The sequence below is a fragment of the Melitaea cinxia genome, chromosome 7 (genome assembly GCF_905220565.1).
Source record: "Melitaea cinxia chromosome 7, ilMelCinx1.1, whole genome shotgun sequence".
NCBI lineage: Eukaryota > Metazoa > Arthropoda > Insecta > Lepidoptera > Nymphalidae > Melitaea > Melitaea cinxia.
The window spans coordinates 13273217-13287893 of record NC_059400.1 but is presented as its reverse complement, the minus strand read 5'-3'; the positions used below and the strand labels follow the sequence as shown (position 1 = coordinate 13287893).

The 14677-nt window shown below is 33.8% G+C and overlaps 4 protein-coding genes across 6 annotated transcripts; 2 read left to right on the top strand and 2 right to left on the bottom strand.

The window, feature by feature from the left end:
• The first annotated feature begins 465 nt into the window (after positions 1-465).
• On the top strand, positions 466-1267 carry LOC123655392 (UPF0389 protein GA21628). Its single transcript, XM_045591206.1, has 2 exons — positions 466-786; positions 946-1267. Exons 1-2 carry the CDS (start codon positions 584-586, stop codon positions 1151-1153), a joined length of 411 nt encoding a protein of 136 aa, XP_045447162.1. The 5' UTR covers positions 466-583; the 3' UTR covers positions 1154-1267.
• Positions 1268-1935: 668 nt separating this feature from the next.
• On the bottom strand, positions 1936-3818 carry LOC123655391 (protein MIX23). 2 transcript variants are annotated; one of them, XM_045591204.1, is made up of 3 exons: positions 3704-3818; positions 3255-3527; positions 1936-2112 (listed from the first exon to the last, which is right to left on the bottom strand). In XM_045591204.1, the coding sequence occupies exons 1-3, from the start codon at positions 3731-3733 to the stop codon at positions 2005-2007; spliced, it is 411 nt and encodes a 136-aa protein (XP_045447160.1). In that variant the 5' UTR covers positions 3734-3818; the 3' UTR covers positions 1936-2004. The 2 variants fall into 2 exon arrangements, with proteins under 2 accessions (XP_045447160.1, XP_045447161.1); XM_045591205.1 differs by having other exon boundaries at positions 3255-3546; positions 3704-3797.
• A 1687-nt stretch (positions 3819-5505) lies between these two features.
• LOC123655393 (60S ribosomal protein L24) lies at positions 5506-7512 on the top strand. 2 transcript variants are annotated; one of them, XR_006743391.1, is made up of 4 exons: positions 5506-5607; positions 6070-6231; positions 6835-7161; positions 7311-7512. XR_006743391.1 is itself a non-coding variant. In XM_045591208.1 (3 exons), exons 1-3 carry the CDS (start codon positions 5564-5566, stop codon positions 6971-6973), a joined length of 345 nt encoding a protein of 114 aa, XP_045447164.1. In that variant the 5' UTR covers positions 5506-5563; the 3' UTR covers positions 6974-7512. The 2 variants fall into 2 exon arrangements, 1 of the variants encoding a protein (XP_045447164.1); XM_045591208.1 differs by having other exon boundaries at positions 6835-7512.
• Positions 7513-10370: 2858 nt separating this feature from the next.
• Positions 10371-12157, bottom strand: LOC123655390 (ATP synthase subunit beta, mitochondrial). Its single transcript, XM_045591203.1, has one exon. It carries the CDS (start codon positions 12070-12072, stop codon positions 10528-10530), a length of 1545 nt encoding a protein of 514 aa, XP_045447159.1. The 5' UTR covers positions 12073-12157; the 3' UTR covers positions 10371-10527.
• Positions 12158-14677: the final 2520 nt, after the last annotated feature.

Sequence of the window (14677 nt, the reverse complement as noted above, 5' to 3'; positions counted from 1 at the left end):
GAACTTGGGAAGGCCTACGTCCAGCAGTAGTACAAAACGGAAATGGCAAACATAAAGGTATAGAACGAAAGTTATTATTTCAATAGAGTCAATAAATTATTGTGAATTATAAAGAGCTTTTGCCAGTGAATATAGTGACAATTGTGATAAAAAATTATCTCTTATTGTTCTTTTATTTTTAGAGCTTAATTTTAAAATTAGACTCGTGCTACAGTGGCGTTTATTATTCAATAACTTTGGACGGACAATTTCTGTTTCATAAAGATTGTGCTCCTTTTTCTACTCTCCATAATCCCGAAGTTATAGTTTATTAGTAGAGGTGAAATTGAAATAGATCACAATGGCTTGTTTTACCGGCTGCTCCGGCTGGTAAGCCTATCACTACTTATTTGGGTAACAAACTTTATCAAGTTCTATTCTATGGGACCTATGGCATGATTTTGAAATATTATTCCCGTATGGGAGAATTTTATTTAGTAGGCTGACAACACTTTATTTTGTTGCGAACTTGTGCTTACTTTTATATTTCATAACATTTTCAAGGTTATTATTAGAATTACCTACGTACAAAACATACAGTAATATGGATAGGTTATTACTTTTCAGATATAGGCCGGCGATAAATTCACTAAAAAGATTAATGTGCACAACTCAAGGTGGAGCGAATAAATCGACGAACAATGGAAGTTCAATTGCTCCTAGATACAAACCTAATGAATTTCAAAAGTTTATTTTAGTCTGGACTAAAAAGTACAAAAGCAAGGCTGAAATACCACCACAAGTATCGTACGTATTGTCAACATTAAGACTACAATATTATCAAATTAAGACTATAATATATAAAATATTATTCAAACACAAAAAAACTCTTAACATAATCACACTCATTGGTCAAACTGATTGATTACCTTTCAAATGAATGTAAACATATTTTTAACATTACAGTTGGGATTTAATAGAGAGATCCCGAAGTGAAGCAAGGATTAAGCTTTCCAACTATTTGATACTCATTACTATTCTTGCAAGTGTGTTTGCTGTAGTATCAGGGAAAGCCGCAGCTAAAAGAGGTGAATCTGTCCATCAAATGAATTTAGAGTGGCACAAACAATATCAAGAAGAGTTTAAAAAGAAACAAGAGTCAGAAAAACAATAAAATAAATGCTTACCTAATACCAAATGTTTAATGTGCTGTTATGTTCACAATGTTGCTGTAGATTATTATACATTACTTTATTAATTTGTTTAGAAATATATTATTTATAAATTATTAACTTGTGTCTATAACTATCCTACTAATATTATAATGGAAAAGTTTGAGAAGATGGATGGATGTTTGTTACTATCATGCAATTACTATCTGAACTGATTGTAATAAAACTTGATACATAGATAGATTGAGATCCCAACTTGATATTTATCCTGCCATTCCTCAGGGATCGGAAACTCTAGAAGCAAAACCATGTTAGACTTTTAGTTTCCAGTCTTTCTTTTATCTAAACTGTTTTCTTTATTGAAAATATGGTACAGCATTTTTCTTATAACTTAGCTGATAAATATATTTTTATTTACAAGGAAGGAAGTTTTTAATTAAGTAAAATAATCTAATTTTTTTAATAAACATTTTAGATTATATTAAATTTACACACTAAATTAACAATTAAACTAGGCTACGGCACAAACCCCTAAGTATCTAATCTTAATGTCAACTTGATTTATTTTTAAATGTAAAATTCAAATTACTATTAATAAGGAGACTTCAAGTTTAATATCAGATTCAGGTCTAATCTAATAACAATACAAAAAATCTTGATTAATAAAGATAAAAATATCTTTTTATACAAAGATCAAAATTTAATAGATGATAAAATTAATATTTTTACTTCCTTTTTTAATTAAATAAAAATAGTAGAAGTGGAAAATAATTAAAAAAACAACTGGCAACTAAAATCTATTTATATAGTTATGTACACAAAATCCATCATTCAAATGCATTATAATCAGTCTTCATAATGTTGCTGGTTTATAATAACTTCTGCATTTCTCTGTAAATAACTTAGTTGTTTTTTCTTGAATCACTTCTTCCACACTTAATTCAGTTTGTAAAAGGCGTAACTGGCAAAACAAAGAATTTTATTGTTTACACACTTTACCATGATGTGGTTACTAAGAATTGCTGTATCAATAAGACGAAACTGACCAATTTTAACATATAATGAAATATCTCATCTTGACTTTAATATCGCTAAAACAGTGAGAAATTTTAAAAAAATTGATATAATGAACATATAATATTGATATACCTTCTTGAATTTATTTTTAGTGACTCTCAAAACTTGGTTAATCTACAAAAGTTTTGATATTTACTTGACAAAATTAGTTTTGAATAACAAGTAATTTATTATTGTATAGACTCACGAAAAGATAGGCATTAATATTATCAATTTATATGATAAATTATAAAATATTTAAAACTATGAGTAAAATATGTTAAAATATAAAATATTGTAAACTATTAACAATAATTTCAATTTGATGCACGGTTAAAAGTTGCAGTAAGAGGGTAAATAGAAAATACTTGAGTTTAAATAGGCACGCTAAAAGAAGTAAATAAGGAGTGACTACTAGAAACTAGGAGCAGTAAAGTTTGAATAGACATAGGGTTTTCACCATTAATTATTTAGGAGTTATTATTTATGATTTATTTCGACTGCCTTCTTACTTTCTTTTAATGTGTATTTCAATAGGTACATAGTAATTATTAAATTCAGACAAAGTAATACACTCAGAACTTATAAAAAACAAATGAAACAATACAAGAAGTATACTCAAGAGACTAAAATATTGCATTTCAAGAGTATAAAACAAGTAATTCATCTAATGAAATTAATAAAAACCTATTTATAAATCTGTCTAACGTCAGTATAGTATAAGATATATGAAGAAGTGTGATACTCAGACTGTATTATCTACCCATCTACTAAACTTTGTTATAAATTTTTGCAACCCTAGCATTTTTCCCTTTTTCATCTTTTCTGAAATACTCAATTATTTTTCAACGATAATAGAGAAAACTTATCGTGTGAACTTTGAAATGGTGCTTTTTAACCCCATTTTATGGTACATGTCTGATAAATATTATAGATTTGAATTATGCTAAATAATAATAATAATTTGTCTGATAACAATTTTTGGTATAAAACAAATTTATATATACAAAATAAACTAAACATTGATAAAAAGGTAATATAACTTACTTTCCTTTGTTCACTTTTAAGATTTTTAATAATATCGAAATCGTTAGGAGCGCTCTCTTTAGCAGCTTTTAATTTTTTTACAGATTCAGCTGTTGCAATGATACAATTTTTTATAACATTTTCTCTTTCACTATGGCCTTTTTGTATCTGGTCGAATAAACTTTGGCAAGCCGATGAGGCATCCACTTTACTTTTGAATGATTCTGTGGGTAATGATGTATTTAATGCGTATACTATTTTGTCATCTAGTACTCGCATCTTTTTCAATACATCCTGAAAGAAATAAACATACCTACAAATGAAAACTTTAAATCAAAGTTCGGTTCCGACTTTTAGTTTAGAGGTTATCTTTTGGTTATACCGTAAGAAAATTAAAAATGATGTTCGAGTACTCATACAACTTTGCGAATTATTATCTATTTTTTGCAAAATAATTTTATATGACAAACCTGAAACTCTAAAAAGTCTGAGCAAATCATTTCAATGTTTATTGATTTACTCTTAGATTAAATCCCTGTAGCGAAAAAAAATAAAGACCACAGATATCATAATTTAGAATGACAAATTGACAATTGGAAGTTAGTGATGTTCAATTATTATTTTACCGAAAATTAACGTCGTATATGATAACAGGCAATAGCCGAAGACCGACACTTTAACGTGCTCTCCGAGGCGTAGTAAGGAAATCCACAAGAAAAAAAATTATAGTATGAATTTTATGGTTTCATCTGTTTTGAAATTTGATAATGGATAGATCTTCAACCATTGCTCAGTTTGGATCTCAATAAATATTTAATGTAACGCGGGCAACACGAGCGACACCGCAAGCTCGCCAGAGACCACGGAGGTTACCGGCTCGTTATCTATGAACTGTCAATATTGAATATTAAAAAAATTAGATTTAAAAAGAAAGGATCTGTCGATTGTCGAATTATTATGATTATTATTCTTTGTTATTAAAACTGTAAAAAAACATTATTTTGGAAAACATAATTTGTGGTTTGATTTTTATCGACTACATTAATTTTTTTTTTCCATTTCTTGGTTAGTTCATTAGTTCAGACTGTAACGTGTGAAATTCCGCTGTTGAAAATCCGTGTAGGGCAACACGTAGGGCCACTGTATGTTGGCGGATATATATTCCTATTATGAATAACGAGTGCACTCCGAGGCATGATGGGAAAACCCAAAACTACAGATCAGATAATATGAAAACGTACTGGAAAGAACAAATATCAAGTCCGAACGGATATTGAACCCGTAAACACTAGGGTCAAGGTACATTCACACACTACACACGAGTGGACGTTATTGTTAAACACGGGCTGTTTTCAGAAACTCGACGGCTTCGTGCACCTATTTTACGAGTGGACGTTAAACAATTTTACTAACTTAAAAAAAGTTGCGTCGGATAGTATCTTGTCGAATTAAAAAGAATCTGTATTATATAAAAAAATATTTATAAAAGATATACCCTGGTCCATCGTCCTTTAATTTCTGATTAAAGCTTAAAATTGTTTAATAATCATATAATATTATTTTCTTAATAGACATTTCGACGATTATAACTGTATAGGAATATCAATTTCTCAATTTGTTGCCTTGTAAAGACCAACGATTTTACAATTAAATACCTATTACCTTAAAAATATCGATTACTATTCGATTTTCGTTCGATAGTAACGAATTTATATTTTATAAGGTATCTGTAATTCTATATACTCTTTTCATATCTGTCAACACTAAAGTTTTTCTTTCTCTTTTCGTAACAGAAGTCAAAATGAAGTACGTTTGTATTGCAATTTTGAATTTCATTAAATCTCACAAATCTTATGTCGTTTTTTGATGTATTTAATGTAGCTATTTGGTGAAGTGACTTAATTTTATTATGAGTGTTTTATTTGCAGGATTGGACTCTGTGCTTACAGTGGTTACAAGATTTACCCTGGCCATGGGAAAACCATGGTTAAGGTGGATGGCAAGGTAAAGTACATTATTTAAATCACTATTCTTGTAGAGTAAATTTGTTTTCCTAGCAATTTACACATCCAAAAACTAACGACGAACTTTAAAGAAATGCACAAATTAAATTACTAACGTTGTTTTGACGCTTAGGTTAGAATCTTTTACCTCTATACTTACATATCTTATAACAGTTTTTATAAGTACATAAATTGTACCAATATCGTTATTATTTGCAAAAAAAAATCTTTTTTGATTTAATCTTATTTCAAATTTCTTTTTGTAATTAATTCATTACTTTTCAGACTTTCACATTCTTGAACTCAAAATGTGAGGCTGCACATCTTATGAGGAGGAATCCTCGTAAAGTCACCTGGACTGTTCTGTACAGGTATGTAGTATGTAAAACTATCATGGTGATTAAACTCCTTGGTTATAAGTAAAGAATATATTTTACATGAAATAAACTATAGTTAGTTAATATCGTTAAATAGTTATATGCACTTACACACATAAATTATAATATTACTATTTTTTGGTGATGTTTTGTCTAAAATAGTATTCTAGTATACAACACAAATGTAGAATCTGATTCTACATGATTATTTCTCCTTATATTATTTAAAATTTAATTGAAATTGAATATAGTAGCAGCTGTTTATAGTAGAAGAGAAAAATGCTAGGTCATTTCTACAGTAAGTGTCTGATCAGGTACAAGATTAAAAGTGCATTGTTTGACACTTACATGTGCTTTTAACATGAATTGGATTTGTCAATATTTACATTGTGTTTAATGTTAACCCATTGTTATAGTAAAGCATAGTTTATAATAAAATGAAATTTATTTCCAAAGGCGCAAGTTCAAGAAAGGTCAAGAAGAAGAACAGACCAAGAAGCGCACTAGAAGGACACAAAAGTTCCAGAGGGCTATTGTCGGTGCATCTCTTAGCGATATCATGGCCAAGAGAAACATGAAACCTGAAGTCAGGAAAGCCCAAAGAGAACAAGCTATTAAGTGAGTATATTTGTTGTTAGAATTGATATAAAATGTAGCCTGCCAAGTGTTAAGCCAAACCTTCATTGTTAATTAGGCCTGTTACAAATGACCTGTACCTAATTGAAGTAGAGCCTAGAAACAAAAGCTGATACAGTATACATTACAGGCAGAATTAGAGATGGATATCAAGAACAAAAATTAATAATATTTGATGTATATTAATGATTCATTATGTATAACATGTTTTTTTAAGTTAAGTAACTTGTATACCATCTAATGAAGGAACATCCGTCATACTACTGAAAAGATTGTAATTCAAAAAGAAAGCTAAAAAATTATAAAGTTAATAATATTATTTCTGATTAAGTATACTGTATAACTTATTTGTTTTCAACTACACTTGGTTCTGTTTGTTACTATATTATGTCTAATCTAAAATTTTAAATTCATAGATAACATGCTTTCTAACAAAAAAATTTTTAAATATATATGCATACTTGTAATTTTTTTGTATCATATTTTTATATACACATTCACATTCAGCCTGTAACATCCACTATTGGGCATACGCCTCTTTCTCCATGAAGATTTTTTATATATAAATTTCTTTTTAATTATTAGGGCTGCTAAGGAACAGAAGAAATCTACAAAAGCAGCAAAGAAATCCACAGCTCCAGCACCTAAAGCCAAGGCTGCCCCTAAAGCCAAAGCTGCCAAAGTGAGTCAAAAGGCAGCACCACGTGTTGGAGGAAAACGATAAAACCTTTGTTAAATAAACAATAAGTAATAAAAAAGCCTTGTTTTTTTACTAAATAATATTATTTTTGTAATATTTTTATAGAGCAAGAACCCATGAATGCTAGACCTTCGTCGTTTTATAAAATCTGCAAGTTTCTGAACGCATGATCACAAATTACCTTCTCTGGCAGAAGATGGCTCTGGCATTAGGTAGTAAAGTTGCATAAAATACTAATAATATGTCCATAAAATTATACATATGTATCTATAACATACACATGGTTGCATTGAGCTGTTGTCAATTTTGTCATAAAGTTAATAAAATAATGGATTTTTAATATAGACATAATTTTCACCAGTTTAGCGCCCCTGAAAGCAAGAGAGGAGTCAATCATGAAAGGCGCACGATTGACAGTAATAGATCGAAATAGAACCTTCTACTACTAGAGAGACCAATAATTTGTTTCTATTTAGGTTAGCACTCAATATCTGAAAGTAGTGACTTTCAATACCCAGCTAAAGTAAAATTATTGACAAGCGATTAAATTTGAGTTTTTTTTTTTTTTAACCACACAAATGGCTTTTGTAGACGTAGAACGCGTCAAACCTTTGGTCCTTTGTAATAAAAGAAAATGTAAAATGATTTCTTGAAGTAAAGCAAATTTAATTTCTTTGAATTCTATGGAAGATTTGTTTTGGGTAATACGTGATAAATAGTTTACATATAATTGTGTTTGTTTGAAATCGAAAAAAAAAGACTTTAATTACATCGAAAAGTAGGTAGACAAAAAAAAATTGTCCAGTAAATACGCATTAATAGATATAACTCAAAAAGTACTGTCAGGTCTCAATTAAATTTAAATAGGACCACATGACACCACTTTTCGATTTAAAAAAAAAAAAACCATCGAAATCAGTCCACCCAGTCAAGTTCTGTGGTAAAACAAAAAAAAAATACTAAATATAATCTAATTGAGAACCTTCTTTTTTCGAAGTCGGTTAAAACCTAATTTTTTTACTACGCTGTTTTGTTACATCCCAAGTTTCATGGGATGAATGGGATTAGTTTTGAATGAAAACTTCTAGTATGTTTTTGTCGATATTGAAAGAAATATGTTTTTTATTCATTAATAATACAATATACCTACCACTTAACATAATATTCCTATTAGACTACTCAAAATTCAAATAATCATCATCATCATTACAGCCTATAAAGTCCACAGCTGGACATAGGCCTACACAAGTTTACGCCAAAAATAACGTGAACTCATGTGTTTTGCCCATAGTCACCACGCTGGGCACTTGGGCAGGCGGGTTGGTGACCGCAGGGCTGGCTTTGTCGCACCGAAGACGCTGCTGCCCGTCTTCGGCCTGTATATTTCAAAGCCAGCAGTTGGATTAAAATAATAAATACCTAATAATGATTTTACTGTTATTACTTAGCACCACGTTTCTAGTAAAGAAGGAGCCATCGAAATCGGTCCACTCAGCAAAATATTCTGAGCGAATACATAAAAAAAATAAAATCGAATTGAGAACCTCCTTTTTTAGAAGTCGGTTGAAAAATAAAAAGTAATAAGTACCTATTATTTACGGTTCTGCCTATAATATCCCACTGTTGGCCATAGGCCTTTCGTCGTGAAGAAGAAGAATCAGAGTAATCCACCACACCTCTGCGGTTTGGTGGTTTTGTTCCCTACTATAAGTAACGATTGCTATCAGGTATTTATAATAACCGGATATATATATATATATATATATATATATATATATATATATATATATATATATATATATATATATATCATTTCACACACTTCAGGCTATCGCAGTCGGCTGTGACCGCAGGGCTGGCTTTGTCGCACCGAATACGCTGCTACCCGTCTTCGGCCTGTGTACTTCAAAGCCAGCAGTTGGATGGCTATCCCGCCATCGGTCGGTTTTTCAAGTTCCAAGGTGGTAGTGGAACTGTGTTATTCCTTAGTCGCCTCTTACGACACTCACGGGAAGAGAGCCACCCATAATATGAATCCTCTCAAAGTTCTGAAACAGCTTACTGCTAACATTAAAACAGCCAGTCCTATAGTAACCTAATATCATCCATTACTCAGTATTTACAAATAAATTAAGTATTAATGAAAGAATTATATATTGTTGTGGTAATTAACATTTTTTGTAGTTCAGTTATTAAAATTCACATTCTTTTTTTTAAAATTCATATAGATAACACGTATCAAGCAGTAAGTACCTAAGTGCCTAAAAAAAAAAAACAAAATAGTGGTTATTATGAAATTCTGTACAACATAATAATAATTATCATCCGTTTGGATGATATTATGGTCATTAGAACATTAGGTGTTTTAATGTTGGCAATAAGCTGTTTCAGAATCTTTTATAGAGGACTAGCCGTGCCCGCGACTTCGTTCGCGTGGAATCCCTGCTGAAAATTCCAAATAAAAAACCATTGTTTGTATGGGAAGTTATTGTTAAGTTGTAAACTATTGTTTGAAACAGGGATTCCAGTAAAAAATGAACTAGCGCTCTTGTGACAAGTGGAGGCAATAAGAAGAGGAAAATATATAATACGCTGAACAGTAACATATATTGATCTATCGACTAATAAACATATTTGTGACCACAAATCACAGCCACAAATCGTGTAACCTAACAATTTGGGACTAGGTTATAGGAAATTTTCTTTTCATCTTTCAATATAATAACGAACTAACAAAAACTATGTGGTATTCATAGTTTTTGTTAGTTCGTTACGTTACCGAATCCTATTTTACAATTTATTTATAAACTCATGTTTAAAAGATGTTAATTTAATTTGCATTTGTTGATTCTGGGTTATCTGGATCCAGATATCCCAGATAACAACAAATAAAAATTGTTCGAAAATTTTGGAATCCCTGTTTCAACAAAATAGTTTACAATAACTTCCTATAAAAATTATCGTTTTTATTTAGAATTTTCAGCAGGGATTAACCAAAAAGTTATTTTTTGTTAAATCTCTCGCAGTTATAAAATAAATTTCTAAAATAAAAGTAGCCTAAGTTACGCCTTACTACATCAGCATCTGCCAGTGAAAGTCCCGTCGAAATCGGTTCAGCCGTTTCAGAGATTAACCAAAACCAACACACAGACAGACAAAAATTATATAAATTGTTATTTTGGTATATGTATCGTGTATATTCATGCATATGCATATAAAAAAAAGTGGTTATTTTAATATTACAAACAGACATTCCGAATTTTATTTAAATGTATATATAAGATTAAAGACATGGAAGTGTAGATAAAATATTCCATTTCTGCTTAAATATGATCATTCTTTTTATTTTTGCTGCAAAAATAGAAATTATAGCAAAAATTACTTAAGAAAATTTCCTTAAGAAATAAATTAAAATACCACATTATTATTAAATTTTATTGATCATTTTTCATATGCCGCTATATCTTGTTTGAATTTTTACATTTCATACCGGGTGTAGACATGCAAATTTTAAATTAATAAATAATATAAGTTTTTTGAATGACTATTCCATCTATCATTAACTTCTAGGGAAGAGTTTAAGCACTCTTGGCGAGAGTTTCAGCTTTAGCAACAACTTCTTCAATTGGTCCAACCATGTAGAATGCAACCTCAGGTAAGTGGTCATACTCTCCTTGAAGGATTTTAGAGAATCCCTTGATAGTTTCTTCAAGAGGTACAAGTTTTCCAGCATGGCCTGTGAACACTTCAGCTACCTGGAAGGGTTGGGAAAGGAACCTCTGGATCTTACGTGCACGTGCTACAGTCAGCTTGTCTTCCTCAGACAACTCGTCCATACCCAGGATGGCAATAATATCCTGTAGAGACTTGTAGTCTTGGAGTATCTTTTGAACGCCACGTGCAACATTGTAATGTTCAGCACCAATAATGTTGGGGTCCATGATACGAGAGGTGGAGTCAAGGGGATCCACAGCAGGGTAGATACCCAGCTCAGCAATAGCACGGGACAGTACAGTCGTAGCATCCAAGTGAGCAAAGGTGGTGGCTGGGGCGGGGTCAGTCAAGTCATCAGCGGGTACATAGATAGCCTGCACAGAGGTGATGGAACCCTTCTTAGTTGTTGTAATACGTTCCTGCATGGTACCCATGTCAGTAGCGAGGGTGGGTTGGTAACCTACAGCAGAGGGGATACGACCCAACAGGGCAGATACCTCAGAACCAGCCTGAGTAAAACGGAAAATGTTATCAATGAAGAGCAGTACATCCTGTCCCTCCTGGTCACGGAAGTACTCGGCGACGGTCAGTCCGGTGAGGGCGACACGGGCGCGTGCGCCGGGGGGCTCATTCATCTGACCGTACACAAGCGCTACCTTGGATGTCTTGTCTTTCAGTGAGATGACACCAGACTCGATCATCTCGTGATATAAATCGTTACCTTCGCGAGTGCGTTCTCCTACGCCGGCGAACACTGAGTAACCACCGTGGGCCTTAGCGACGTTGTTGATCAGTTCCATGATAAGTACAGTCTTACCGACGCCGGCGCCGCCGAACAGACCGATCTTTCCACCCTTGGCGTAGGGCGCAAGTAGATCTACGACCTTGATACCGGTTACCAGGATCTCCTGCTCCACAGACATTTCTACGAACTCGGGAGCTTCGGCGTGAATAGGGGCCGTCTTGTCAGTAGGGATGGGGCCACGCTCGTCGATGGGTTCCCCGATTACGTTGATGATACGGCCGAGAGTCTCAGCGCCGACGGGGATACTGATCGGAGAGCCGGAGTCGAGGACGGGCTGTCCACGAACGAGACCCTCTGTACCGTCCATAGCGATGGTACGAACGGTGTTCTCTCCTAAATGCTGAGCCACCTCGAGCACCAGACGTGGTGAACGATTTTGTACTTCGAGGGCATTTAGGATAGGTGGAAGATTGTCCTCAAACTGTACGTCAACGACAGCACCGATTACAGCAACCACCTTACCTTGACCTTTTCCTGCTGCTTTGGCTGCATAATCACGTTTGTTCACTAGGGCTCCGGCTACCAAAGGTGTCTTCTCTGCCAAGGAGTTGTTAACTACCGTTCTTGTGGCCAAAAGACCAGCTCTACCTACGGTAGAAAACATGTTCGATTTTTAAAAGTGTTCGTAGGAATGTACAGTGTTTCGAAATCTTCTTCGTTTAAAAAATCGGTGCTTGTCGAAGTTTACGTAAGAGGAATAGTGACCATAGTAAAATTTGACTTTTATTTCATCTACACACTTCCGTTCTGCAGTCAAAAATGTTTATGGTACAGTTGTACATATTTCATTTATATAACAAAAATTAAGCAGTAATAATGAGTACTTAATAAATAATAACTACTAAAAAAATATATAAATATTTTTTATGAAGATTTCTTAACAATAAATGTTTTTATTCTAACTAATTTATGATGTAGATGGTTTTTTTTTTTGCAATTCAACTTTCATACAATTTTATTTCAAAATACATATTATGTATATTATTAGTGAAAAACCTTATAATAATTAAAACTAAACCAAAATTATTGTTTATAAGAGCGTGATTGTTTTCTTATTGAAGGGATAATTTCTTTCGTGGCACACCGCACACACATTTTTTCGTATCGGGTGAACTCGGTACTGCCAAGTGTACCCAAGCAAGAAAGATACATACAGCTGTGTCACGATTGTGGTGCGGCGGTGGACTCTGCCCAGCACACCCTCGAAGTGTGTTCAAGATGGGCGGCGCTGCGTCGCCTGATCTGAACTCTGATCTGACGACAGTCCTCGGAGGGGACTTGTCACTACCGAGCGTCATCACCGCGATGCTCGGCGACGACGAGTCCTGGAAGATGATAGTCTCCTTCTCATCATCATTCATCATCATTTCAGCCGATCACAGTCTACTGCTGGATATATGCCTATATAAGTTCACGCCAAAAACGGCGTAAACTCGTGTGTTTTGCCCTTCTGCGAGACAGTAATGTCCCAGAAGGACAATGACGAGCGGATGAGAGAGGAGGCCGCCAACGAGGCCTCCGTCCGCAGGTGATGAACGAAGGTGCATAGGAGGCGCTACTTAATGCGTCTCCAGTAACTACCCTGTGCCTGTGTCGGGCCGGGATGGGAACCCGACCCTGCTAGACATGGTGTTGCCGGGATTGTTCAGAGGTGAGCCGGACAGTCCCCATAGAGGAGAAGTCTGACCTTTTCGCTGATACCAGCCTGTCGCTGGAGGGATCCTGTTGTCTGCAGATCCGGGACCCTCCAATTAAAGCGGCTGAAGGCTCCCGCAGGGGTTTTGGTCGGTATTGCACCCCCAAGTGCAATCGAGTGAATTCAGGACTTATTGCGTTATTGGTTGATTGCGATATTATAATTATTATTTTTATTTTATAAAACTAGAATCAACCTCACTCAGTAAAGTACATGTCTTAGTATAGGTATTTGCAAAGAGCAACACGGAGGGGAGTAGCCATGTACAGGCGTTCCCCTCTGTCATAGTATAAGGCCAAATGGCCATATTCATACAATAAAACTAATTGCAGCCGCACTGATCACTAGACTAAATCTAGTTGCGCGATTGAATCAACGTCCTTCAAAAAATGCCAAATTGTTCTGTTTTTTGCTGCAAAAAAAGATCTACCACGTCAAATTTACTAAAACATGGCGTTAATTTTCATACGTAAGTATTTTTTAATCACATTATTACTTGTATATACTTTTTTAAACCTTTTTTAAACCTAAAAATTACAAATATTATCGGTCGTGTTGACTCGATTTGTTTACCAACACAGGCCGCTCGCCCTCATACAATATGCGGATCGGTCGAGCGACTGATCGGAGTCTATTTCCGAGAAGTCACTGTCGCCGAGCGATAGTGTTGTTACCTGTTTGTTTGTAGATGGTTATCGATAAAAACGGCAAAGGCAAAAGATCAGCTTTCTATTAAATTAAAAATCATCAAAATCGGTCCACCCAGTCAAAAGTTCTGAAGTAACAAACATAAAAAAATACAGTCGAATTGAGAACCTCCTCCCTTTTTGGAAGTTGGTTAAAAAGTGTCGCGACAGCATATGTCTAACTATTATAATTATGTCACAATACGTTTGGTGCAACGTTGTTGTGCCAAACAATGCCAGTCTACAATAAACGATTTAAAGTTAACATACATTTTGAGGAGTTGATGATGTACACGGTGATGTCAACGAATCGGGAATAAGGAGCGTAGCACTAATAGCATCATAAGATGATAGCTTGTCATCTAATATATACTCCTCTCATTCACACACTCACTCTACAATCTTATAGTAACCTAATAACAGGTTTTCCTTAATTATCTGAGCATGTAATATTAACATGCCCTTTGATATAATTATGCGATCAGAACTCTATTATATGACGTGTTAGTACAATTTGTTTTAACACACCGCGGATTTGAGCGGTCATATTCGACGTGGTGGGAAGAATTTCGAGAAGTCCCCGTGCATTGATTTTGTGTTACCGTTTTCTTATAGTGTTACCGTTTTCTTTTAGTGTTACCGTATTAAGAATAGTATTTTACCTTTTTTTTTAGAAAATTATTTTACATTAGTTGAAAATTCAAAAATTCGGTAGATAGCACTGCTAAATCGGTATATCGGTAGACAAGGGTCAAAATCGGTAGATCTACCGATAAATCGGTAGCTTTTGCAACGCTGCTAGTGATCAGTGCGGCTGAAACTAGTTT